General features: G+C 41.8%; 1 protein-coding gene across 1 annotated transcript in view; it reads right to left on the bottom strand.

The window, feature by feature from the left end:
- dcc (DCC netrin 1 receptor) overlaps positions 1 to 27199 on the bottom strand; it is a gene marked incomplete at both ends in the record, with an annotated part of 277106 nt that overhangs the window by 160211 nt on the left and 89696 nt on the right. Inside the window, 3 exons of the mRNA XM_079178564.1 lie at positions 12305 to 12441; positions 13546 to 13696; positions 20152 to 20439. Coding sequence (XP_079034690.1) covers positions 12305 to 12441; positions 13546 to 13696; positions 20152 to 20439 — 576 coding nt within the window. The remainder of the gene's footprint in view (positions 1 to 12304; positions 12442 to 13545; positions 13697 to 20151; positions 20440 to 27199) is intronic.

The raw sequence follows: 27199 nt of genomic DNA, 5'->3' as shown, positions 1-27199 counted from the left end.
CCTTTTGTCTCTTAAGCTTTGTAATCCAGGATTTGAACTCAATCAAGTCAGAGAGGGGGGAAAAAAAAGCATGGATCAAGATGATTTGATTTGTCTACGGGGTCGTGCCAACGGGGGGCATTATAAAAACCTGTGTACAGGAAGAGACAAATGAGCAGCAGTGGACAGACTGAGACGGAATAAGCAGCCTGAACATATGTGACAAACGAGGCGGCGACGCTTTAATCTGGAACATCTCGTTCATACGAGAGATGTGATTAGAGCGCTGAGGGAGACAGAAAGATGGATTCAGAGACAAAAGAGAATGAAGAAATGAAGACCATCATGAGTTTTCTAACTGCTATGAGATGTGCAGCAGAGTTGCATCATGTCACACTGGATGTGTGTCGTTCATTGAACACCTGTGTGTCTTGGTTTCACTTCCTTTAGTCAGCTTACTCTTAAACACTGGGTTCGTTGTTGATTTGTCACTAAACTGTGTCGAAACTGTGTGCAAAGATATTTACAAAAATATGAAAAGCTCTGTTCAGCCCTGTTACATGCATCTTTTGTATTGTTATTGTTAATATTTTGGTGGGGTAAAGGCTTTTAAAAGTAACAGGAAAGTCCAGAGTGCGAACCATGACCACAAACAGACCAGATCCACTCCTTTTCGTTCTAAACCTTTCAAAATAAAAGACCCGAACATATAACAGTCAAACACAAGTATTTTGCATCCTGCGTGTCCTTGGGTCACATACCGGTGTGTAAAGTCCTCAAGAGCTGCACAAAAGGGACTTTGTGGTTATATGATTTGCATCTCATCCTGAAGCTGGTAAAATCTGAATCATGCAATTTATTATGAACATTTGGGGAAAACATTTTCTCCTTCAGCATCACACCTGCCTCTCTTTTGTCTCCTGTGTCATCAGACTTCAATAACACAGAGACACGGTGAAATATGAAAGGAATATGTCAAAGTTAAATCAAGGCCAAAGTGACAACAAACAGATCCAGATGTGACTACTACTTCTTCTTTCTCCCAACAGGCACCAACAAGTTTCACTTCATCTAATCACATTAAATAAAAGAAAAACACTTTTCATAGCTTGGGGATGCAGGATGAGTGGAGGTATAGACAGGGAGAAAAGAAGAACAGAAATGATGAAGGAGCCAAAGTGAACTAGCAAACATCTGTGCTCTTTCTTTCTATTGATTCTTCAATGAAATCATGTCGACGGCTTTGGAATTGTTGCAAGAAGGGGTTCAACTTTTTTTTTGTAGCAAGCTTACAGTTCCCCCTGACTAGTACTCTTCCCGTTGTGCTAAGCTAAGTGAAACCCATTCTGGACTCCACCTGCTCTCTCTCTGTTCTGAGGGCACGGAGATGAATCTGATGAAAGTGAATTTAATCTGTGAGAATCATTACTGTGCGGTGACAGAGCGGTCTAACACAGCACTACTTTTTTATTAAAGATTTTATACAACGCAGTGTGCACTCACTCATACGGCTTTAAAAGGTATTTATCCCTCTGTTTCCTCCAACTCCCTGTGATACTTCAAATTGAATTCAAGTTATTTTTGGATTAAAAACAGCTTCCAGGACGCCGTTTTTTTTCTTTTCAATGTGGAGAAAACTCTAAATATCTGAGCGTAATGAGCAGTTTATTCATTCTGATTCATTTCTAATTTCATTGATTGTTATTACTGGTGCTCTGTTGCATAATGTATGTGTTACTGTTGACTTATTGATGTTTGTATTATTGGTGCTTGTTGTTTATAGTATGTTTTATTACTGATTCTATGTGGGGTACGGTGACTTTGAGTGCCGTAAAAGGCAGCATTAAATTAAATGTGATAATATTACTATTATTATTACTTTAATGACTGAAGTCGTCCTGGTCTTGGCTGGACTGGTGAACATATTGACGGACTTAAATCCTCCCTCTGTATTAGTGAAGACTTCCCTCTCTCTACAGGAGCCCTGTGACCCCCCCACCCCACCCCCCTCCCCTCTCTTTCAGGCCTTTCATTCGGCGGCTCAGTGTCTTCGAGCGAGCGGCAGCAGGCCGGCCGGTGGCTCAGCGGGGGAGTTTGGCAGCTCGTTAAATGTTTTCTAAAACACCCACAGTAATTCACAGAGCCTGTAATTAATCAGGAGAGGAGCCCCGCGGGCCACAAGCAGCATAGTGTGTGTGTGTGTGTGTGTGTGTGTGTGTGTGTGTGTGTCGTATTTCATTGAGAGGGATTTCATGATCCCACAGTGAAGTGAGACAATCACCGCAGACCAACGGAGACTAAAGCAATCTGTCTGCTGTGAATTAGAGTGCGTGTGTTAAGTGTTTAAGTCGCGCGTGTGTCTGATCGACCGCTGTGAATTCCTAGCTGCATTAGCAATATCTCCATTAACACCAAACCACTCTTACTTTAAAAAAAGCATGCGAAGCTTGAGGTTTAGAAGTGCTTGCATTGCAGAATAGACTTATTCGTGTCTGGTGGCACATCAACACTGTCAGGGTGTATCCATGAGTACATTACTGTATTGAACCAAACCATCAGCACAAGATGGTTTCAAGTGCCAGTGTAAAGACGCTGATGTCATAAATGCATCAGAATTATTCGTTCCAGTGTCGGCTTGTCAATACTCACTCTTTACATGCATAGCATCCTTTCAAAATAAACTTCCCTCTTCACAGGGAGCAACAAAAACCCGTACCTAACTAAAGCACCTGAGGACTCATATGACTGGCATGACAAATAGATAGTGTACAGGCACAGGAAATGAACAGCGATATCCTGGAGTCCTGTGTCAGTTACTATAATCCCCTAAAAACTGTAACACCCTTGTAACAACACTATAACACCCTATCAACACATTATAACCCTAATACCAACACTATAATCCCCCATCAGCAGTGGTGGGCCGTCAGGGCCTGCAAAGCCTTCTCTGCTGGCCTAAACAGAATCACAAAGTTAGAGCTATTTCATAATTTAATAATTTTTCTTAAATACATTTAATTTGTTCTTATATGTATTATAATTTATACAAATATTTTTTCCATTATCTTATTTTCTCATTGCACAGCTACTGTGTTCCTCCATTGCAATACTATAATCCCCCAACAGCAATACCCCCCTTATAACAACACTATAATGCACTAACAACACGGTAACACTTTAAAGTATTGTTATACAGGTTGTAATGACCTAAGGCAGGGGTGTCCACACTTTTTTCAAAGAGGGCCAGATTTGATAATGTGAAGATGCCCAAGGGCCAACAGTCCCTGCTGACATTATTTTAAACAATACAAGTTGCCTATACATACACTATTATTTAATAATTATATTTTCAATGACACAGCAGGGATAATTTTATTTTAAATATGATCTTTAAAATGTAGCATTCTGGTGTACTCTGAGAAGAAAATTAAGTGATAAGACATTTACTTTAAGCAAAAAACTAATTTATTATTCAGTTATTAATCAGTATTTCAGCTCTGGTTGAACAGCTGGATAGTTTTTTTCAATCAATATTATTATTATTAACCTTTTATGGAGACAAAATCCATTGAGAACGAGGTCTCATTTTCAAAAGTTTGTCATTTAAAAACAAAGGTAGCAAGAGTAGCGAGAACCATCGCCTGTACAAATAAAGTGATTAGTTTTCATTGAACCCCGTTACTGTATTAACTTCCACTGTTACTGTAAAGCTGTTAGAATTGTGGCCTATCTTCTATTTGCAAATAATATGCATTCAATCCAGTTCAATTATTTAAATTAGAATGAAGAGTAAAGTAATAGCTGTGATCTATACACACCTCTGCATTAGCAACCTGCTGAAATGAAGATACAGGCACCTTAACCCTCTCTATCATTACTTCAGGGCCCTGTTGGGACCGGAAGTACCCTGGCTGTGGTCATCACAGTGAACAGTGTCTGGGAGTGTGATGAGAGGGCACGTGAGCCCTTGTTACTGTAGTTCATCTCCTTGGAGCAGAGGCAGCATTTAGCATACCCTGCCTTATCAATATTTCTAAAACACTGCGACAGCAGGAAGCTGTACTCACGTCTGTTTAGAGTAGACCTCCACCTTTATCCAGGCCCACCTCCACCTTTATCCAGACCCACCTCCACCTTTATCCAGGCCCAGCTCCTTCACATCTCAGCCCTGCATCAAGCTGCGCTACACAAACAGCGTCCTCTCCCTGAAGCTCTTTGACCTCATCATCTCATCAGTAGGGTTGGGTACCGAAACCCGGTGCCAATATGGAACCGGTACCTATACGACCGATACCTACCGGACCGAAACGCAACGCAGATTTCGGTGCTTCTTTTCGGTGCCTGAGCCGATTGAAATAATTTTTTTAACACTACTCTGATGACTCCGTCCTGGCAGCAGGTAACGATAGCTACCGTTTGTATAGCTACAGCAGCTAGCTAGCCATCAACCTTTTAACAGAGAAAATGCCGAAAGGTAAACGGTCAAAAGTGTGGCTGTTTTTATTTTGAAAGTCCGTTGCTCACTGGCAGCGGTGGAGGAATGGAGACTACTGGACATCGCTGCGGTAAAGTCAGCAGACACTCAGGTCTCCGTGGTCAACTCAGCAGACACTTACACGTTAGTGACCTATACGCTGAAATTCACGGTAAACGCATTCAAACGGCACAGATCGGGAGCGAGCGAAGGACTTTGAAAGTTAGCGGAAAGATTTAACGTGAGACAACATCCGGTTTCTTCAGAGGAACATCCGATTTTCAGAATAAGATGCCAACAAAGTATGAATTAAATTCACATTAAGTATAAAACATGCTACCTGCATCTCGTGAGTTAAAGGGAAAATACACCTACATTGTGCGTAAGTGTGTCTTTATTCTTTGATCGCTGGGTAACCATCATCACCTCTGAGTTACAGCATTATATTGATGAACAGTAGGGCTGCATTCACATGCTCTGACTGAAGACAGAAGACACATTTAGATGAAACGTGCTGAAACATTGTATTCCTGTTGCACAGCAGTGGAACGTTTCACATGACGTCACACACTGAGCACAGATAGTGAAGAGATAGAACTGCTACTGTGTAAAGGGAATACTGCTGTTAAAAAGAACCTTATTTGTTTAAAGTGTTTGCAAACCAAATGTTATTGCACTTTTGTTCATATAGCAGTACTTTTAAAATAAAAGTGCACAATACACTACCTTTGAATTCATTATTGAACTTTGCCATAACAATGAGATTAATCGCAAAAATTCCATTCGATTAAAAATTGGAATCGTTGCCCAGCACTAATATGTATAGTATACTTTAAACAGTTAAATATATTGTTAAATTTGACTTGGCAATAAAAAAAGTATCGGTTCAGGCACCGTTTAGGCACCGGTATCGTTTTAAAAGTATCGTTTTAGCACCGGTATCGGAAAAAACCCAAACGATACCCATCCCTACTCATCAGTATCTGGGCCTCATCATCGTGGTCTTAAAAGTTATTGTCACCACGAAATCATCCTCATTCTACTTTGAGTTAAAAAAAACAACCTGCCAGCAGATCCGCCGGTGTTCCGGTTTAACGTTAACGAGTGACCGCATGAACTGAACCGGGCATGTTTCATCGCGCTACGTTTTTTTTCCTCCTAAATCGCGATAATGACGAATGTTAACAAACACAGTTCCGCATGCAGTGGACGTTATCCTTAACCGAGCAAGTCTGAACTGTAACGGAGGGAAAGACGGTGTAGACATCTTAACGCTGATTGGCCAAGACTCGACACATCAAAGATGTTTTATTGCGAAGATCACGTCATCACCTTTTTTCCTCGTCCCCGGCCCTCGGTATCGACTTTCCTTATTTTACTTGCCGTAGCCATGACAGTTGAAGGGTCAGAGACAATTAAAAAAAGCCAGACAGTTACAGAGTGGTGCTGCCACCATGAGGTGAAAAGAGGAATTGCATGTTGAATTTGTATGATTTATTCATTCCGTTTTGACTGTGCTGGCGGGCCATAAATAATGCATTTTAAACTAACAAAGGTTCCATTCAGTTACATGATGATGCGTTCAGGCTCTGTTTGGTACAAATAAGAATTGGGTAAATTTGAACGTATCATAATGTTTCACATGTAATCTAGTAAATTGTAGTGTTGGTGAGAAACTTGAATAAAAACAACATAAATGGATATTAGAGATAAATTATGAGCTGATTACATTAAATCTAATAATACATCATTAACTACTAATGACAAGATTTGTTTTAATCCATAACAATACAATCTTTTATTTCCTAATAATTGAATTGTATGCCTTTATGAAACAACACTAAAAATATCAACGTAAAAGGATAACATTTAAAAAAATCTATGGCTTACTGACATCAGAGTGGTTGAAAACAATGTTGGGACGGTGACAAAACATGAATAGTCTGGAGTCTTGTAGACCAGCTGCTATAATCAAACAACAAAGGGATCTGTATCTGCCAATGTATGTGCATCAATGATCATCAATTAGTATCAGCGGCAAAAAAACATGATCAGGGATCTCTAAAAGTCATATTTGCTCTCTATTTTACGCCATGTTTGATCCGATCTGTGACTCTGATCCGTGATCCGATCTGAACTGTGAGTTTTATGATTTGTTGCACCCCTGCTAAGGACACAGTAACACTTTCAAAACCTTGAAGAACACCCTAATAACACTTTAACCCTCTTAGGATAACACCAGAAAACCTGAAAACAACACTCAACAAGAACATTTGTAAGCAGATGGTCACGTGGTGATGTTTCACTTGTTGCATGGTGTCAGCCCTCTCACTCTCTACAGAACAGTCTCTTGTCCATTTTTTTCCATTAGCATCCAGTGCTACCACCAGCAGCTAGCGCTGTCAGCAGCACACTGACTATGACTGATAGCTGCAGCACTGGCTATTTCTCGCTGCTTTCATTAAGCTGCTAACAGGAACCGGCTAATGAGCCGGGCCACACTCATTATTATGGGAAAGAACACACACATTCATTATCCTAATCATCTAATCATGGTCACTGCCCTGTGGAGTCAGAAAACACACTTCTCCATACATCACCACACTGTGGATATTCATCAGCTTCTAACTGCCTCTATTTGGGGAAAAAACAAGTGTAATGGGGCAAATTAACATATTTCTTCTGTATGAGCTTAATGTAAATGCAAGACAGAGACTGGAAAAGTGAGCTTGCCACGTGTGTCAAACAGCAGCCAAATTTTCCATCAAAATGCTTTTTTTAAATTTCATCTGTACGTTTTTATGGGTTCTATTATTTGATTCCCTTTGTATGTCTTTGGTGGACTTTTGGTCTCAGTAAATGTAAATTAAAAAAAAAATGTTGAGGCCATGAACAGTGGGTATTCATTTAATTGTTCCATAATTCTTTAGAAAATGTGCGTTTCGAGATGCAGGTTAAATGAGGATCTTCACTGCAAAAGGGAGGTTCCGGATGGTTATTAAACTCCAACCCTTCTAGTAGTGATGTTTGAAATAAGTCTAGAAAATGAACAAAACTTGAAGACTCTTGAGTTCCAAAACAGGTCTTTTCACACTCTGAATCATATAACATGCAGTTCAAACCTGTGCCTGTATTCAAACAAACCCTCTCAGAAATATAATTTGAAATCCCTCATTGCCCACCTTACAACATTTCGATCTCTTTTAAGTGATACCACCAATGAAACTCAACATTTAATGCATATGTTTCACAGTAAAAGCCCACCAGAAAAAGAAAATGGTCATGGCTTTTGAGGCGCTGGAAGGTTTTATACTGGTTATATTTATCCGCCCTGCGTTTCAGATCTGCATCAAAATGTATTGAGTTCTTCTTTAGCTCATGCTACACCCTTTACCCAAGCTCCAAATTCAAGCCGGTAGTTTTTCTGTGAATCAGCTGATAAACTGACAAACAAACCAACAAACCGAACTGTAAACTCAACCTCCTTGGTGGAGGTAATTCAAACGCCATTTGCATTAGAAAGAGAAAATGAGAGTCGTGAGTATGACATGAGTTGTTTTGCTTAAACTTTTAACATTTCTTCTGAGTGTGTGCATCTTTTATTAACCACACAAAGGTCCACACATATGCAGAGAAAGTGTGTGTTAATGTAGTGTGTCAGTAAACTGTTCACCTTATAAACTAAATTGAATTTGCAGATGAGTCAGGGAGAGATAAAAGGCAAACTGACGGAATAAATAAAACCAGAGTGCATTCAGATCGCTGCAGGCTCGTCTTGATAAGATAAAAACCTCAGTTTAAATCCTCAGCCTGCTTCAGCCCTGAAACATTTTATCAAAGACCATTTAATGTGAAGAAATGACAGAAAAACAGATTGAAATACATGAAGTGTAGGAAATCTACAGGATCAGCGTGTTGAACATAAATGCTGAAGTTATTGAGAAGGGTTATCCTGATCTCATTTTTCACCTTATGTTTAATAGATGGGGATATTTTGTTGATGTAGAAAGTGTACAGAGTTTGAGTTATGTGTAGATTCATATTGGCTTTAGTTCAAAGTTTTTGGGCTTGCATAGCTTGTGTTTTATTGGAATGGAATTCTGTAATGCTTCACTTCTGTAATGGTGTTTTTGGTTTCTTCGTAAGGTTTATTTTGGTGTTGGGTTTATCCGCCCAGCTCAGCATGGCCCAAAAAAGACACAAGCTGGGAGGACATCTTGGACTAACGGCTAAACACCTGCACCCATATTATTTTATGTAAAACTGTGGCTTCTTTTTATTCATTTTTATTTTGCTTTCGCAGATTTTAGCTTCATGAATACCTCAGAATCACAAATATCTAACACATCTCTGGGTGCCTGTCAACTCATCCAACCCTGTCTCCTACAAAATAACGTTCCCCTTCAACTAAACAAAAAATCAACGCTACTTAAATAGTTTGTTACCTTTAGACAACAAAACTACTTAGTCTTCATGGTTTGATTTAAAATGACTACAAAATTAGAACAAAACAAAAACGCATTTCAAAGTAATTTGTGAAACATCAAAAGCAAACATAATACACGACAAAACACACAGTGCAATTTTCGTTGTATGCAAAAGTAATATATAGAAGACGGGGCCGCCTCATCAGGGAAGTTTACTGTCCTATTTCCCAGGTCAACATGCATCAACAACTTTTTTCGGAGAGCAAGGGGAGGGTCTTGAATTTCTCCTCTGAGATTTATTGTGAAATGTGTCTGCGCGGACACTTCACTCCCCCTCTGCCAGATTGATCAAAAGCTACGTTGCTTGAAAAATGACGTGTCGTTTAGATGTATTAGAGTTTTCTTTAATGATTAACTTTAATAACTAGAGAGGGTGCTTACGGTTGTAAAAATGTCCATGTGAGCAGTAGTGTCACTTTGTAGCAAATATCGTGGGACATTTAGGCAGCGAAGGTAAAAGCTAGTTATAAACTTGACAGAGAAAATACGAAATAAAATTTTAGAAAAATGAAATGAAATAAAGAATTTACGCCGCTGTTCCACATGCTTGAATACACACAGCGTCTCTCTTAATGGGGACGCACTTGCCTAAAGAAAAATGTATTTATCAGGCTCTGGCCCAAAACTGCTACTGTGGTTGGGGCTTGGATAGGAACTATACGGAATAAGACTTATTGTTCTCATACTTTTCAGGAACATGGAGTGAGTTTGAGAAGCACTAAAAGGTCTCACCATCGTATGAGCGGTGACATGTTTCCGTGGCACTAATTCAACATGTCAGAGTACAGCACTTACCGCGCCGAGGACACAGACGCCGGCTGTTTATTGTAAACATCGTGTGATGTTTGCAGGCGGCGACTGTTGAGAGCAGAGTGTAAACAGAATATAAATGTGATGTGAAACACAGGGACGGACTCCGAGGGGACGCTGAGACAAAGACATGAAAGGACGGAGATGAGGCCCAGCTGGAAGGAGGCAGAAAACACCCCAAGGTTAATTTGCAGATTTTCTCCCAAGTCGAACAAACAACAGCTGCTTCTGTTTGATTTCAACTATCTGCTCGCAGAAAGAAAAAAAATTCCATCTTATGTTTCATTAATGTTTTTTAAAAAATCTGATATCGTTGTTTCCCGGTGATGAGCCCTGTATATCAATTTGGGAACAACATTTTTGGAGCTCACAAAAGATAAAATACTTTGGGCACAAAAGATTATTACTCGTCATGCTCTTCATATGACTTAACAGTACTTCACTTACTACAGTAACCCAACAAATAATAACAGTAGAATCAAGTCTATCAATCAATTCAAAAGACCCAAACAGATGTTTACTCAGACCATCTCTCTCAACAAATCCATTTCAATCCATCATTTTGTCACCATCATCATTAGATTTGCTATCAAACTGGCATAACGATGACCAGGCGACAACCTCCGCTTCTGACCGGTGAAGCCAATCCTTTAGTGCCTTAAACCTGCATTCTTTCTAATGGCCATCAGGGGGCGACTTCTCTGGTTGCAAAAAATAAGTCAGATTTTCTAGAAGACCATGAAAAAATGACTGTACTTCTCACTTGATTTATTACCTCAGTAAACATGAGTTTATGGTCTCAATCTCTAGTTTCAAGTCTTCTTCAATACAGCATGATGTTCATTTAGTAAATTACGGTCCATTTAGAGTCAAACAGACCATAAAGCAGGGTGGGGCTACCTTGTAGCCAATTGACAGGTCGTAAGCAGTGCTGTATACAGCGTCTCTACCATGGCGTTACTTCTCCAAGTCCAAATATGCTCAGTACCGTTAACTGGTTGCAAAAAAACAAGATGGCGACAGACAAAATCCAAGATGGCGATGTTGAAAATGCCAAACTCAAGGTTTCAAAACGGCAGTCCACTAACCAATGGGTGACGTCATGACTACTACGTCTACTTCTTATATACAGTCTATGGCAAGAACGAATGACCGTGTTACTCAAAGAACTGAATACACTCCACAGGCAAAAAGTTGAAACCCTATAACAACACTAAATCCATTACCAGAGACAGTACAGAAAGGAGACGGTCCACTGTGAGTCAGTTTCCTGTATCTGTGTGAGGTGGGTTTTATCACTGACCCGCCCCTTTAAGAGACTTACGGCAGGTAACTCCAATGGGAGTTATGACAACACAGTCTATGACCTATTCTTTTGCCCTATAGTCACCAAAGCAAAAATATTGGACCCATTTTTCACAAGCCACATATCTTCTGAACATTCTGACACTGAAACGGCCTCTTTCAGATAGATAAATCAGGAGAAAATGTAACTTGTTCCAGACTTTTCACTGTCCCAGCAGTCTCGCAAAATCTGGCAACTAACATAAATAAGTTGCGTAATGCTAAATATGGTGGTTAGCTGTGTAAATATATGTTAGCCAAAGAAATTATAAAGACCTAATGAAGAAACTATTCATTCGTTATGCATAACATAACTTGCACTGCATTCATCCATCCAAACGAGGTGGAGGGGGCAACACGCCATGATCACACCCATTTAGGACACAGGAAGCGTATACCATTTAAAACCATTGGATGAGCTTCTAAACCTTGCAATGTGTCATCTCCGTTACAAAGCCTCTTTGCATTGTATTTCATGCGTTCCTGACATCTGAAGCCATATAACGCCACCACCAACACAGGCCCTTGCTTTGTTTTAGTGGAGGGCTGTTTTCAGATCCTCTCCGGCTGAGCCGGCTGACTTCCTGCTGAACACACCTGAATGCACGAGCAGCATTTGTTAGAAACCACCAGCAGCTGGGGAGCAGTCAGAGAATAAATACAAACATATGATATTTATGAAAACCTCCTGAAGCAAACAGACGGCTCCGATTTTATATTTCATGAGCCCATTTTGATTCTGGATGTGATTCTGGCTGAGAGTGTCTGCAGATAGGAGGGGCCTGTCAGCGGATGGATACAGAATTTTTTTTCATTTAATTTAATTTTTTTGGGGATGTCAGGCTGTTAACAGTTTCCTGTCAGGTTTTCCCTCGGGAGACCTGTGAAGGGACACGGCTCTAATCTTCTCTTTTCCACACAATACGGAACACTGAAGGTGCGTTTGTGCTCTTTTACTTCTTCCCGTGTGAGGACCAATGTGCGTTTTGGAGAGCGGGGACATTTAGTCCATTCCTTTTTGAGGGTTAAGTTGGTTTTAGCGTTGATATTAGAATTAGCTTTTATAACGTCATCCATGCAATCACAATATCTGCCAACTGGGGACCTTTGTTGCATCTTTTCTCTCTGCCCTCATTTCCTGTCACCTCTGTACTGTCACTATCAAAATAAAAGCAAAAATGCACCAAAAAAAACATGTGCGTTGGCTCACCTAGTACACTCAGCTCAGTGTGTGCAGTGATGTTGTGATTTTTGTTGCCGGCTGTGCAGCTGTAACTGCCAGAGTCGTCGTCAGTGACACTCCTGATGATGAGATTACTGCCCACCAGCAGAGAGTACTTCTTATTCCTGCAGAGGAAGGAAGAGTGAGGTAGATTTCGTTCAGCACATTCTTTTTTTTCAAGTTAGGATAAATCTGGTTAATTCTACAAATGTTCTCATTGTCAACAAATCCTTTCAGACAGGGCCCATTGGCCCATTGGTTTCTACTGAAGATTCTCAAAGCAGTCGGTCCCCATGTGGAAATAGTGCATTTGTTCGGGAATATTTTTAGCTGACTATCAATCCACGTTTGGCGCTGTGTGCATTTCTGGCAGCCGGATGGTGTAAGAGGGATTGAGTCAAAATATACTTCAGTGTGTGTATTCGTGGTAATGAAGTAACTCGAGCAACAATAGCGTTATGTTTCCATCCAATTAACTTATAACTTTTGAAATTTTGCAATAAAGAAATGCAAATTTGGAGCGTTTCCATCGACTGGTTTGCAGCAGATAAACTTGGCTACAGCGTAGTTTTGTCAGAAGTTGGTGCTATCGGCTATGCATGTCTGTATGGTACCATTAAATAGAGTAGAAGAAGAAGTAGAGGTTGCGAACTGGAAATAAAGCAAGTCGCCATCTAGCCATCTAACCCATGCATGGGTTTTCAGGTATTTGTTTCAATTGTCAATCATTTCTCATGTCAGCTAGTTTTGGCTATGTTTCAAGTTGTCTGGAGATGAAAACAAATCAATGCAATGATTGTAATCGACGAGTAAGGGCCACTGCCGCTGAATTTATTCGGCAAAGGCTTTTCTTTATTCTATTATTAACCGCATCAACTCATTTTCTTCAAAGGCAAAACCACCTCAAACCTCTACAGTTTCTCTAATGCGATACTACAAAACGTGCAAGAAAATACTGTATGTGAATGGAAACACGGCTAGTGTGGCTCATTGATGGCAATTGTACTTGTTAGTCGGACACATTAATTGTTGGTTTTGGTCTTTTCATGGCATTTTCTGACAATGTAATATAAAATCACTGGACTTATATGAATGATTGGGCCGTGTTGGGATACATGTGGGGCTCTATTGGACAAACTATACCCTGAGTAGAGACTAGAGGTTATCATGTGGGTTAAACTTGGATTATCTCAGGCCAAGGTGCAATATTAACAGACAGGTGGACATACCAGCTCTGGATCAGTTCCTCTCCTCTCCTCCACTGGATGCTCGGAGTCGGGTATCCAGAAGCGGAACATTCCAGCACGGCGTCGGTTCCCAGCAGAGCCGTTCCACTGGATGGACGCTGGAGGAACTGAAGGTTCCTGCTCACGCCGGGTTCTGAGAGAGAGAGATGGAGAGAAGGAAGCGAGAAACTGAAACAGGGTTCGTATTCTGAAATACAATACGTGGCCAACGTACCCAAACGTTGCAGGCGTATGTCATACTGACGAAGTCATTAAAAAACAATTGCAGGTATTTGCTCCCATTCAGACGGAAGAGCATCAGTGAAGTCCAACATATTGTGTGAAAAGGGCCTGGCTCGAAGGCAACGGTCCCGTTCTTGTTCCATATGTATTAGATGGGATTGAGGTCAAGTTCTTCCACACCAAACTGGGAAAAAACAGTTCTTTGTGGAGCTGGCTTTGTGCATGGAGGGGTCAACTGTTACAAGGTTGGAAGAACACTTTTGTCTAAATATACCCAATCCAAAACAACTCTGAGAGACGCATATGTGTCCTGTGTCTTTTTCTTTTCTAGTGTACTGTAACATAATCCCAACAGGCAGCCATTCTACTCACTCACATCTTCTTTTCTTATATTATGAACTTTTAAACTGTCAGTTCAATTAACAGTCCAACACTATGGTGTATGTTTTATTGTTTTTAAGTCAGCCTGGTGAGGACAGTGGTCCCAGTTCTGAGGACAGGGAATGGAAGGCTAATAAGTACGCTTACATTCACACAAGAAAACTCACTGGGAGAATTCTGGACAGGAGATGATACTAAATGACGACTACCACAAACACAATAGTAATAACCATTTTGCATCTCTATGGAACCGGTCAACCATTACATTACATGACTAAGAGTCTACAGCTGCCAGCTCTGTAAAGCAATAGGTCTGCTTGTAAATAACAAACAAACAAGCAGTTTTTCTGAACATTTAGGCATGAAGTGTTACAGTGCTGGTTGTCATTTCTGTAGTTTAAATATCATCAATGTTTCCATTATTGTAGAGTAGACAACACAAATGAATGTCATTGATATTCAAGGTATTTTGTAAAAGTCTGGGAACCATGAATCTCCAAACCAAATTGAATGGCAATCCATCCAATAGGTGTTGCGATATTTCATTCTGGACCAAAGCAGTGGGCTAACTGACCAACATATCCATTCCTGGAGCCCAACAAATACTCAATGACCTAATACTTTGTTGGTCCACGTTTAGGAACAAAAATAACTTGGTTAGAGTCGGGGAAACATCATGACTTGGGTTAAAAGATGTCCAGACCCTCATTAGAATTAAGGATGATGAGGAAGCCATTCACGGCACAAAAAGTCCCAGTATGAGAAATACAGCAAAAACACAAGAACCGGGTATCATAGGATCACAAGGTTCTTAAAAGTATGTGAATATTTGGCTAACAAGGCTACCTCTGAATTGGCTTCTTAAAAAGTCGACATGGGTTGAAGCAGTCATGTTTTCAAGATGAGATTTTCTGTCAAATCTCTTTTGGAAAAAACTGAAGCCTGATGACACACACACACCTACACACACACCCTCCTGCGGTCAGGTTGTGTTCGCCCTCAGGTTGGCCTGAGGGCTGAGGGCTGGTGGGTTCTCGAAGAAGGACGAGACAATTTCCTTTAGGGGACAGAAAGTTACATCAGCACGCCCCACGGTACTGACATACACAAACATATGCACCTTCACTTGAAATATTCTGGTGAGCCCGTATTCATCCTCATTGAGCATTGAGTCATTTCACCTCATTTCTTCAGCCTGAAATGAATCTGATTGAGCTGATATAAATTTATATATTATTATTTAAATTATATAACATCTTTTATATTTTTATTCTACTTTTAAAGTCGACTGCGTTAATTTATTATGTAATACTCTATATAATATATTATATTGCATATATATTCTAATATTTTTGTAATCAATTTTATACTTCACATGGTAGATCATTTGTATCATATATACATTTTATGGGTTTACATATTTTAGTTATTATTTCCTGCCAACTCTTAATCTTAATGACAACTACTTACTTAACTATGAAAATTCAATGAATTCCATGAGACCTTTTTGCTTTTTACACAGGAAGGTCGTGTTACTTTTCTATTTCGTTGTTTTTGTAATTTTGTTTGTGTCTGCTCTCGTAGTGAATGCATGAAAAAGATGATCAGGCTGAAGAGTTGCTCTTTTAGAAACTAGAAAGGTACCTATTGTTGATAAGAAAGCTAGGGTTGGTAATCTTGAGAAACTAGCAAGGGTACACTAGATTTTCAAAATGATCCAATTGAAAAACCCTGTCCAGTATTGCCAACTCATTTCCGATGAAAGTAGCTAGCGGCACTAGTTTTATAAGTTGCCAAATCTAGTGAAAAAGTCGCCAAGTCAGCAATATTGACTGGGCCTGTCCTTTCAGGGCTCCGTCGAAAGCCACTCCCCTAAAAGGATCATCATGAACGTAAACAACCAACATGGCTATTGTTAATACTCAAAGCTGTTAAGCTAGCAGCTTGCGATAGAGGTGACGAGCAATGAGTGCACACAGGTAGCTAGATAGACAGGCAGCTAGACCGTCCAGTCATTTAATTTGAGCCAGATGAATTGATTGGACGGGCTTATTGCAGTCCTGCAATAGATACAACATTTGTTCCTTTTTTTTGTTAAAGCATATAATTAATTGATTACTGACAGGATGTAACGAGAATTTCAACAAGACTATAAAGAAGTTATTGATGAAGATTACCGACCTTTAATGTCTTTAGTGTTTCACTTCCCTGTATCCATGAGTGACAACATTTACAGGCAATGTGATCTGATTCTTACTTGTCATATTTTGCTGCTTTGAAAGAAGCCCCCAGTGCCATGATACAAGGCCAGCCTTTTGCGTAACATCTTTACGCTGAAGGTTTGCATGTGTTAACATTGTAACAAGTGGATGAAATTATGAAACAGTGGCAGTTATGTTTAGGCAACAAAACATCATGGTTTGGCCTAAAGTAAGTAGGCTTGTAACATAACATAAGCTACGGAGGTAACGCCATATGACTCGTGCCGTAAAGATCATCTTCTGGTGTCATGACATGAGCGCCGGTCCCCTGAGTGAAAGTCCTGTGTTTGTTTGACACATTCAGAGGTGCTGATAGGAGGATTTTGTCAGCTTTGGATGCCGCCCGGTAAACAACTGTTTACCCCAATTCAGTCTTTAATGCTAAGCTAAGCTAACTAGCTGCCGACTCCAGCTTGATTACAGTCATGAGACAGGTTTTGTCCACAGCATTGTACATTTGGCTTTAGAAGAAACGATATTTTCAACACAGCAGAGCATATTGTTCTACTGATGGTTCACCCAGTAGAGTTTCCTGTCCATCCAAAACCTTGAAGATCTCAAAATGGATAGAATGAACCAATCATAACTCTTTAGTGAACCTTGTCTCTGAACACTACATGTGGTTGCATTCTTCTCCACCTGACGGCTGATGGTTACACCTGCTGCTAAACTACACGAGTACACCGGAGCTTTATGCCTCATCTCTTTGGTCACTAATCTGACTGCTTTATCCAGACTGACACACAACTACGGATATAGCAGAAAGTAGGACAGGGATGTATTAACTGGAGATGGCACACAAGAATCACATGTTGCCATCTGAAAATCTCTCACCTCTCACCCCTGAGCCCCACTGGTGATTCCATCTGATAGAAACTTTAGGCAGTCACAGTTAGTAAAACCTTTCATGGAGACAAAATCATTAAACCTCAATCCATCTCATGCATTAAAACTGCATGCAGATCAAAGATAAACGAGTTGAAGCTGGAACCACAGGGAACTCTGTGGCTTATACATTTGAGACATGTTAAAAAGATCCTCTGAAGCCTGATAGAAGCAAAACTACAATGTTTAGTGAAATCAGAGTCAAACAGATATCACTATATAAGTCCAGAATATGTTTAGCCTAGTTTAGCACAAAGACTGGAGACAGCAGGACACAGAATTATTTATGTTTTTTGGTTGTTGAATATTTGATATACAATACATACTTCATTCAATCTAACTCTTATTTTAAAATGAACAGTTTCATTGATTAATCAAATCAATCAAATTTTTTATTGTATGCGAAATGGGTTGATTAATTTATTCTACCGATTTCTTTTTTTTAATAATTGATTTTCATTTCAACTTCTCATATATAAACACATACAGGACTGTCTCAGAAAATTAGAATATTGTGATAATCCCCATACGTGTGATTTAGTTTACTGAACCAAGCTGAGTGTTTTTCAAGGCTCAGGAAACCCTTGCAGGTGTTTCGAGTTAATTAGACGATTCAAGTGATTAGTTGAATACCCTACTAGTATACTTTTTCATGATATTCTAATATTTAGAGATAGGATATTTGAGTTTTCTTAAGCTGTAAGCCATAATCAGCAATATTAAAAGAATAAAAGGCTTGCAATATTTCAGTTGATTTGTAATGAATCCAGAATGCATGACATTTTTGTTTTTTTAATTGCATTACACAAAATAAAGAACTTTATCACAATATTCTAATTTTCTGAGACAGTCCTGTATATATTTTTATTTACTCAATTATAGATGCATCTATTTATTTATTATATGGTTTAATTTGTGTTACTCTTATATTTGTATTACTTAAACTTTATTTTGCACACTGTCTTATGTAACAGCCAGGTGAGTTTTGAGGTAATCAATGGCTGTAGTCGTCCCCTGTGAGTTTTCCTCCTAAACTTTGCCTATGGGACTCTGACGAGGATTAACTGTTGACACATGTTTTCAGCTGTGTGTGAGGGTGGATGGGGTGCAGCGGTTTTGAAAAAGGGACTAAGTGGAGATCGAAATGCAAAGTACATGTGATTATCCTGCTGAAGGTCGGTGCTCCGGCTCCAGAGACCCCCCGCTGGGACAGAGCGCAGGAACACTTCAGGAGCTCGAGTCAAAGTGGTGTTTAACCAGGAAAGAGAGAGCTAAACTTAGCTGTAATACCAGCGATGAAGTGGACAGTATATGAACTGGTGTAATTGGAAGGTGTGGAGTGTATTAAACATCGGCGGCTGACGGACTCCCTGCAGACTGATGAGAAACTGTTTCCTCTCAGACGTATGATTAAAATTCCATTGTACTCTCTTTATATTCATTACATCACATTTCATTGTAAAATGAGACATCTAGCATGGAGAGAAAATGAACAAAAATGACTCCCTGACGAAATGGAAGGTAGAACTCACTATTAAGTAAAACTGCTGGTGCAGTACGTCACTGTCACAAGACTGTATCTCTAAATTAACATTTGGAGGTTGAGAACACAAATAATAATTAAAATATGTACAAAAGTTGATGCCAGAAGTTCCAAGTTTATCAGGGGAAAAAACTAATCTACAAAAATCTACAATCCTCTGGGAAGCCAAACTCTCCACTAAAACCAGATCAACTAGAATGACCTCCACACAGTTGCATATCTTTAACCAGTCAAGTTGTCTAGATGTCAATTCAATTCAATACATATAGCCCCAAATCACAAATTTGCCTCAGAGAGCTTTACAATCTGTACACATGTGACATCCTCTGTCCAGGGACCCTCTCATTGGAACAGGAAAAACTCCCCCAAAAAAACCTTTAATGGGGAGAAAAGCGGGAGAGACCTGTGGGAGAGCAACAGAGGAGGGATCCCTCTCCCAGGCTGGACACAAGTGCAATATATGTCAGGTGTACAGCATGAACAATATAACAGAATGTCATCCCTTCATCATTCTATCCTGTTAGACATCTGTGTTAAATTGTCATAACTGGCTTTTGAGTTCTTGAGTTATGGCCAAAAACGTGTTCACAGTGACCTTTGACCACCCAACCAGTTCATCCTTGAGTCCAAGTAGACGTTTTTGCCAAATCTGAAGAAATTCCCTGAAGGTGTTGGTTAGACATTCCATTCATGAGAATGGACCGGATGTAAGGACTAAGCCAACAACATAATGCCTCCAGCCACGGCAGTCGTTGGCATGGAAGCCTAAAAAACAGTAACTGTGGTTGTTAAAAGCCTGTAATAAGCCTGTCCCAGCCCGAAGCAAATGATTAGACAGACTTCCTGTCTGTCTCCCGTCCTGCCCAACTATGGCCACTCTGACCTGTGCACTCATTGCGCATCATCTTACACAAGCTACTAGCTAGTAAGTAGTCCCGATAGCCATGTTGGTTGTTTATGTTCAATATGATAACTTGGGGGGGGAGTAGCTTTGGAGGGAGGACTGAAGGGAAAGGCTGTCAGTGTATCCGACTGTTGCAACACTGGGCTGAGTTTTTCGGTTGGATAATTTTTTTAATCTGATGTTTTCTTACCGGTTGCTTGAATCACATACCTTAAAAGTATGAAAAGTAAAGGAACTCAATGCCGAAAAATGTATAATATACATTATATCATTAGATAAAAGCAGGATGGAGTAGGAGTAGAACATGGTATAAGACTCAAGAACAAGCACCTTAAATATGCAGAAAAATGATTTGTCAGGTGATTGCGGTACATCACTGTTGGATCAGTTACCTGGGAGAACTCGGAGCTCGGCGTCTGTCAAGGTCCTGGTGCTGCCAGGGTTGTCGGCCAGACAGCGGTACGTGGCGGAGTCTGGTGGCTGGACGCGGCTGACCTGCAGAGAGCCGGAGGGCAACACCGCCAGGCGGGAGTCAGGGTCAAAGGTCAGCGGTAGGTCCTCCCGGTTCTTCTGCCAGCGGATGATGGGCGTCGGGTCTCCCGAGACCTCACAGCGCAGCAGGGCGGTATCGCCGAGGTACGAGGAAACGGACTCAGTGGGCACGACCACCTTCAGCGGACCTGGAAAGATTCCGGGGGGGGGGGGTTATTAACAGAAAGATGGAGGATTGATAAGATAAGATAAGATAGACTTTATTGTCCCGAAGGAAATTTGTCTTGGAAACAAACATACAGTGTCTGCTGTTAAAACAATACAAATGACATATTGCATACATACATTACATACACAGACTGTCGTCAGTCCACATACCTGTACACACAGTACCTACAGTACATGCTAAGACTGCCACCAGACAGCAAATACATTTCACACTGTCCATTGTACAACACACCTGTAGTGTATAGTTAAGATAAAAAAGATAGAATTCTCTCAGTGTAAAAATACATGTTCTATTGATTGTTTCTTTGACTCCCTGCACAGAGTCCTTTCTGTGTCTCTTCACTTCATTTAGCCATGCACAAATGTACTCCACTGAATGAGCTGAATGGCACTGTAGTGAACAGAACTATACTGAACTGCTTGACAGGCTACTTGTACATCTACATAAACTACTGCAGTCATTGCTATTCCTACTGTTGTTCCTACTGATGTTAGTACTGCTTTCAGCACTGCTATTAGTACTGTTGTTATTACTGTTTTAAATACTGCTGTAAGTTCTGTGGTTAGTACTGTCGTTAGTACTGTTGTTAGTACTGGTGTTAGTACTATTGTTAGTACTGTTGTTAGTAGTGGAGTTAGTACTGGTGTTAGTACTGTTATTAGTACTGTGTCAGTTCTGCTGTTAGTACTGCTGTTAGTACTGCTGTTAGTACTGGTGTTATTATTGCTGTAAATACTGCTGTCAGTACTGCGTCAGTTCTCTGTCATTCCTGCTGTCCGTACTAATAGAGCGTCTTTGTCACACAGGACACACAACAGCAGCAGCAGGGGAGAAGAAGAAGAGGTGAGCTGAGGGTAAAGGTTTTCCAGGTCGACAAGTAGAAGAGAATTATATAGACAAGGATGGAACAGGAAGGGAGTTTGAGGCCCAGCGGGTGTGGATGTGAGAGAGAGACAGAGTTTGACTTTGAACAACGGGAGGACAGATGAAAGTCAGACAGAAAACCAGAGAGACAGGGACAGGGTGGACAGGCAGAGTCCAGCCCGCTGTGTTTAGGACACACGCCGCTTCCTGTCTGATTAGATTCACTTCAACAACAAGCAGCCTGTAGCAACGTAAACACACGCTGATACCAGCCGCACTAATGCACTGCACTGCACAGCCCGGTCATTCTATCATCTGAAGCTCACGCCTGCTTATGTTTTCATTTCAACATGGCTCCCGGGGCCTCCGGGCAGATTAACTACACTCTGCAGGAATGTCAGGAATTCAATAAAGAGAAGCTTATTTTCTTTTCCGTGTCGATGTTGTCCCACAATTTTACAGTAGGGTCTAAACGGGTTCAAATGATTAAATGGGAATATTTTCAATGCCAGAGTATATTCTGTTATTCTTGCCTCCTGAACCCCGTGACAGTCCAAATGTCCACGGATAACATTGTCTGAGAAAGGATTCTTCTGGGATGGGTTCCTTTTCTGGGAGGTCTCTGCTCAATCACAGGAGGCATAATCAATACTTGGCAAATTGTATTCATGAAAAAAAAGAGTTTATCAGTCCCCCTGGTACTCCTGTACAGCGAAGACAACTACAGCCTGAAGGGTCACTAGTTGTGGCGGGGTGGCAAGGAATATTTCCAGCACAGAGATCATGATTCGATTATCGTATTAATCTCCACTGCGGGAAACCAGTTTGGTCATCCGTGTGTGCAGTCACAAAATAATAAAAGAGTCAGACAGGTCACAGCGGACCATAGGAGAGAGTAGTAACACTAAATGTTACTGTACTAAGCTAAACTGAACTAATGAAAAGTGAACTGAACTTTGGTGGACAGAACTGAACTAAACTAGCTGAATTGACCTGGACTGTAATGTTGTGTACTGTACTGAAATGAACTGAAGCAACTACAACTACTGCTTAATTGGCTACTTGTACATCTACAAAAACTACTGCTGTCATTGCTATTGTTAGTACTGCTGTTAGCACAGCTGTTAGTACTGTTTTTCGTACTACTGTTAGTACTGCTGTTAGTACTGGTGTTAGTACATTACATTACATTACAGTCATTTAGCAGATGCTTTTATCGAAAGCGACTTACAATAAGTGTATTCAACATCGGTATTCAAGAGAACTACTAGTCACCAGAAGTGCATATCCTTTGCTAAATAAGTATCTAAGAGCATAAATCAGAGCAAACGTACAGTGCAGAAAGAAACTAAGCTAACACGAATACAATAAGTGCAACAAACTAATACGAATAAAATAAGTGCTAAGTGGAAGGCTCAGGGTAGTACTTCTTGAAGAGGTGAGTTTTCAGCCTGCGCCGAAAGAAAGAAAGGGCAGTGACTCCGCTGTCCTGACGTCAGTGGGAAGTTCATTCCACCACTGTGGGGCCAGGACAGAAAACAGCCGTGACCGGGTCGATCGGCCGCAGGGACCTCTGAGCGACGGGGGAACCAATCGCCCTGATGCAGCAGAGCGAAGTGGTCGGGCGGGGGTGTAGGGCTTGACCATGGCCTGGAGATAGGAAGGAGCTGTTCCTTTCACTGCCCTGTAGGCTAGCACCAGAGTCTGAAACTGGATGCGAGCTCTTACAGGTAGCCAGTGTAGAGCACGGAGAAGGGAAGTTGTGTGGGAGAACTTGGGGCGATCGAACACGAGGCGAGCTGCAGCTTTCTGGACAAGCTCCAGCGGTCTGATGGCCGACGCCGGGGCTCCGGCAAGTAGAGAGTTGCAGTAGTCCAGGCGGGAGATGACAAGAGTTTGGATGAGCACCTGCGCCGTCTCCTCAGTGAGGAAGGTGCGAATCCTCCTGATGTTGTTCAGCAGTAATCTACAGGAGCGTGTAACCGATGAGATGTTTGCTGAGAACGACAGTTGGTCATCCAGGGTCACACCCAGGTTCCTCGCAGTCCGAGTTGGCGTCACCACGGTATCGTTCATGGTGATGGACAGGTCTCGATGCGGGCAACCCTTTCCCGGGAGGAACAGTAGCTAGGTTTTGTCCAGGTTGAGCTTGAGGTGGTGTGTTGTCATCCACTTCGAGATGTCAGCCAAGCACGCAGCTATGTGTGCCTCCACTTGAGTGTCACCAGGAGGAAATGACAAGAGACCAGCTGGGTGTCATCGGGATAACAATGGTAAGAGAAGTCATGTGAGCGAATAACAGAACCCAGAGATGTTGTGTAGAGCGAGAAGAGAAGGTGGCCCAGGACTGAACCTTGTGGAACCCCCGTAGTCAGCAAGTGTGGTTCCGACACGGCCCCCCTCCATGTCACCTGGTAGGATCGACCTGTCAGGTAGGATGCAAACAGGGAGAGTACAGAGCCTGAGACGCCCATCCCCTTGAGGGTGGAGAGGAGGATCTGGTGGTTCACAGTGTCGAACGCTGCAGACAGGTCCAGGAGAATCAGGACAGAGGAAAGAGAGTTAGCTCTTGCAGTGCGAAGGGACTCCGTCACCGCAAGGAGGGCTGTCTCAGTCGAGTGACCCACTTTGAACCCGGACTGGTGGGGGTCCAAGAGGCTGTTCTGATGGAGATAGGAAGACAGTTGGTTGAAGACAGCACGTTCAAGTGTTTTGGATAGAAAGGGTAGAAGAGAAACCGGTCTGAAGTTCTTGACATCAGACGGGCCAAGTGATGGTTTCTTCAGAAGGGGAGTGACTCTGGCAGTCTTGAAAGCCGAAGGGAAAGCATCCTGAAACGAGAGATGTGTTGATGAGGTGGGTGAGGAAAGGAACGAGTTCAGTCGCGATAGATTGAAAAAGAGGGGAGGGGATCGGATCAAGAGAGCACGTGGTGGGGCGGTTAGATGTAACAAGTTTGAGGACCTCGTTAGGAGAGAGGGGAGCAAGATAGGCTAAGCTGGGGCATGGAGAGGGGAGGGAGAACGTTGGGGAAAGAGCTGAACAGGGTAGAGAGGGAGAGGGTGGACAGGGGAGTGGAGAGAAGGAGGATCTGATATCATTTACCTTCTTGTCAAAGAAGTTGGCGAAATCGTCAGGGCGGAGGGAGGAAGTAGGAGGAGGGGGTGGGGGTTGGAGGAGTGAAGAGAATGTTTCGAAGAGTTTTTTAGGATTGGAAGCAGAAGTTAGGATTTTAGAGCGGAAGAAAGCAGCTTTGGCAGTAGATAGAGAGGAAGAGAAAGTGGAAAGAAGAGATTGGAAGTTAAGAAGGTCCTCCGGGAGTTTGCCTTTTCTCCATTTACGCTCAGCCTCTCTTAGACTCCGTCTATCAGTACGCACTGAGTCCGACAGCCATGGGGCAGGTGGAGTTGGCCGCGCAGGCCTGGAGGTGAAGGGACAGAGGTTGTCCAACGAAGAGGAAAGGGTGCTAAGGAGGAGATTAGTAGCAGTATCAGGGGATAGGAGAGAGAAGGATTCAGGGTCAGGGAGAGCAGAGGTAACAGAAGAGGAAAGATCAGCCGGGGAGAGGGATTGAAGATGACTACGGGTAGAGACCATGTGGGTAGGTGGTGGACGTAAAGAGGGAGAGGAGAGGGAGAGGCAGTAGGCCATGAAGTAGTGGTCAGAGAGCTGGAGGGGAGTGACGGACAGGTTGGCAGTAGAACAGTGTCTAGTGAAGACAAGATCCAGCTGGAGGCCGGCCTTGTGGGTAGGAGGAGAAGGGGAGTGGTAAAAGTCAAAGGAGGAGAGGAAGGAAAGAAGAGGTTCTAGTTTATCAGTCTGGATGTTGAGGTCACCGAGCAGGATGAGTGCGGAGCCATCGTCATGGAAGTGCGAGACTAATGTGTCAAGCTCCTCCAAGAACTCACCAAGAGGCCCTGGTGGGCGATACACAACAGCAATGGTGAGCTTGACTGGATAAGTGACAGTAACAGCATGAAATTCGAACGAGGACGGGGAGAACTCATGGAACCGAGACAGGAGAGTATTTCCATTTAGGGGAAATTAGCAGGCCAGTACCACCACCTCGCCTCGCAGCTCTGGGAGTGTGAGAAAAAGAGTACACATCTGACAGTGCTGCAGGTGTGGTAGTGTTTTCTGGTGTGATCCAGGTTAGAGCAAGAAAGTTAAGGGAGAGCAAGGAAGCATAGCCCGAGATGAACTCAGCTTTCGGCACTGCCGACTGGCAATTCCATATTCCCCTAGCCACCACTTACTCTCCATGAGCCGAGAGAGTAGGATAGATGAGGTTAGTGAACTTCGTCAAGCTTGAAAAAGTCGCCCTGTTGCCTTTGTTCGCCCTAGCCGGACGCTCGAAAGCTGACGCTTCCGACCACCAGCAGTGGTTAGTTTTGTTTGTACAGCTGTTTGTACTGCTGTTTGTACTGCTGTTAGTGTGAGTGCAGTCACACAATAATAAAAGAGTGATACAGGTCATAGTTGACTATATGAGAGAGTATTATCACTATCACGTATTAGTGTGGCTCAGGAGTAGATGATACTTCAATACGATCACCTAACGTCTTTTTAATGAAATGATGAAATCATATATCGAGATATCATGACACATTATCACATCAGCTAAATTGATCATAACAAAAACACGCTAAGGGCCCATTGGACCGAGATGCTTCTCAAAGCGAGTCGGGCAAAACAGCTGATCAGCTGGTAGAGCGGGGGTGCGTCGCAACCAGGAAGGTGAAAGATGAAAGGTAGATAACGAGCAAAAAATGCATTTAATGCAGACATGGATCTCTTGCTGTTGCTCTGCTGTTGAATGAGGAGGAGGGGGGGAAATCACTAATACATCTACCAGCATCAAAACAGGAATTCATTAGTAAAGCAGTAAAACCCGCCTCTTGCTTCATTTGATTGGCTGCCTCGGTCAAGTGTAATACTTCGCACCTGTCACTGAAAAGTTGAAAATATTGTCACTTTTTTTTTAAGTCACAGAAAAGCTGATATGTGGTTTTGATTTTATAAATCACACTTTACGATACCACAACTCAGTTTGATGCAATTCACAGACTACACTTCCAGTCTTTAAGCTGCATTACCTCAGAACACAATACTGCACACAGCTGGGTTCTCTATTTATAATAACGATGGAAAATAACGGTCCACTTAGGAGCCTAACAAACAAAGCGACATAACAGTTGTTCTTCAATTACAGTTTGTTAACAGATCACACAAACGAGATACTACATGTTAATCTGTATGCTTTAGAAGCATCGTTAGGCGTATTTCTTTACTTTGGACAGAGCTAGGCTAGCTGTTTTCCCCTTGCGTCCAGTTGTTATGCTAAGCTACGCTAACTGCCATTCTTAACAGAAATGAGATTGATATTGATCTTCTCATATCACTCTGGTTAGTTGTTTTTTTTAGTCATAGAAAATGGACGTTTCATGAAATATATTTTGGAGAAAGAACACTGCAGTTTTGAAGTGAAGAACAATTCTCCAAATCCCAAGAATCCTAAATATCTAGCGTAGGAATCCCCATGAGGACTTTTCATCCAGGGAAAATAATCAGTTCCCGTTTCTTCTGTTTTACCTCGACACATAAACCGCAAACGCAAACTCTGACACAAACACTAACTTTCTGTTCTGTTACATTAGAAAATGCTTCAGTCTGACTCTCGATTCAGTGCAGGTTTGTGCGTGCGGAGGACTTGAGCCACCGTGATATCACGCAGATTGGAGGCGACGGCAACACTGTTGTGAATTTAGTTTGTGTGTCTTATATAAGTTCTGCTGCTGTCTTTTCCTCTGTGGATCTCACTGCTGCCTGCAGACACACACACACACACACACACA

This window comes from Pholis gunnellus (genome assembly GCF_910591455.1).
Source record: "Pholis gunnellus genome assembly, chromosome: 18".
Classification (NCBI taxonomy): domain Eukaryota; kingdom Metazoa; phylum Chordata; class Actinopteri; order Perciformes; family Pholidae; genus Pholis; species Pholis gunnellus.
This window is presented reverse-complemented; position numbering and strand designations above follow the sequence as displayed.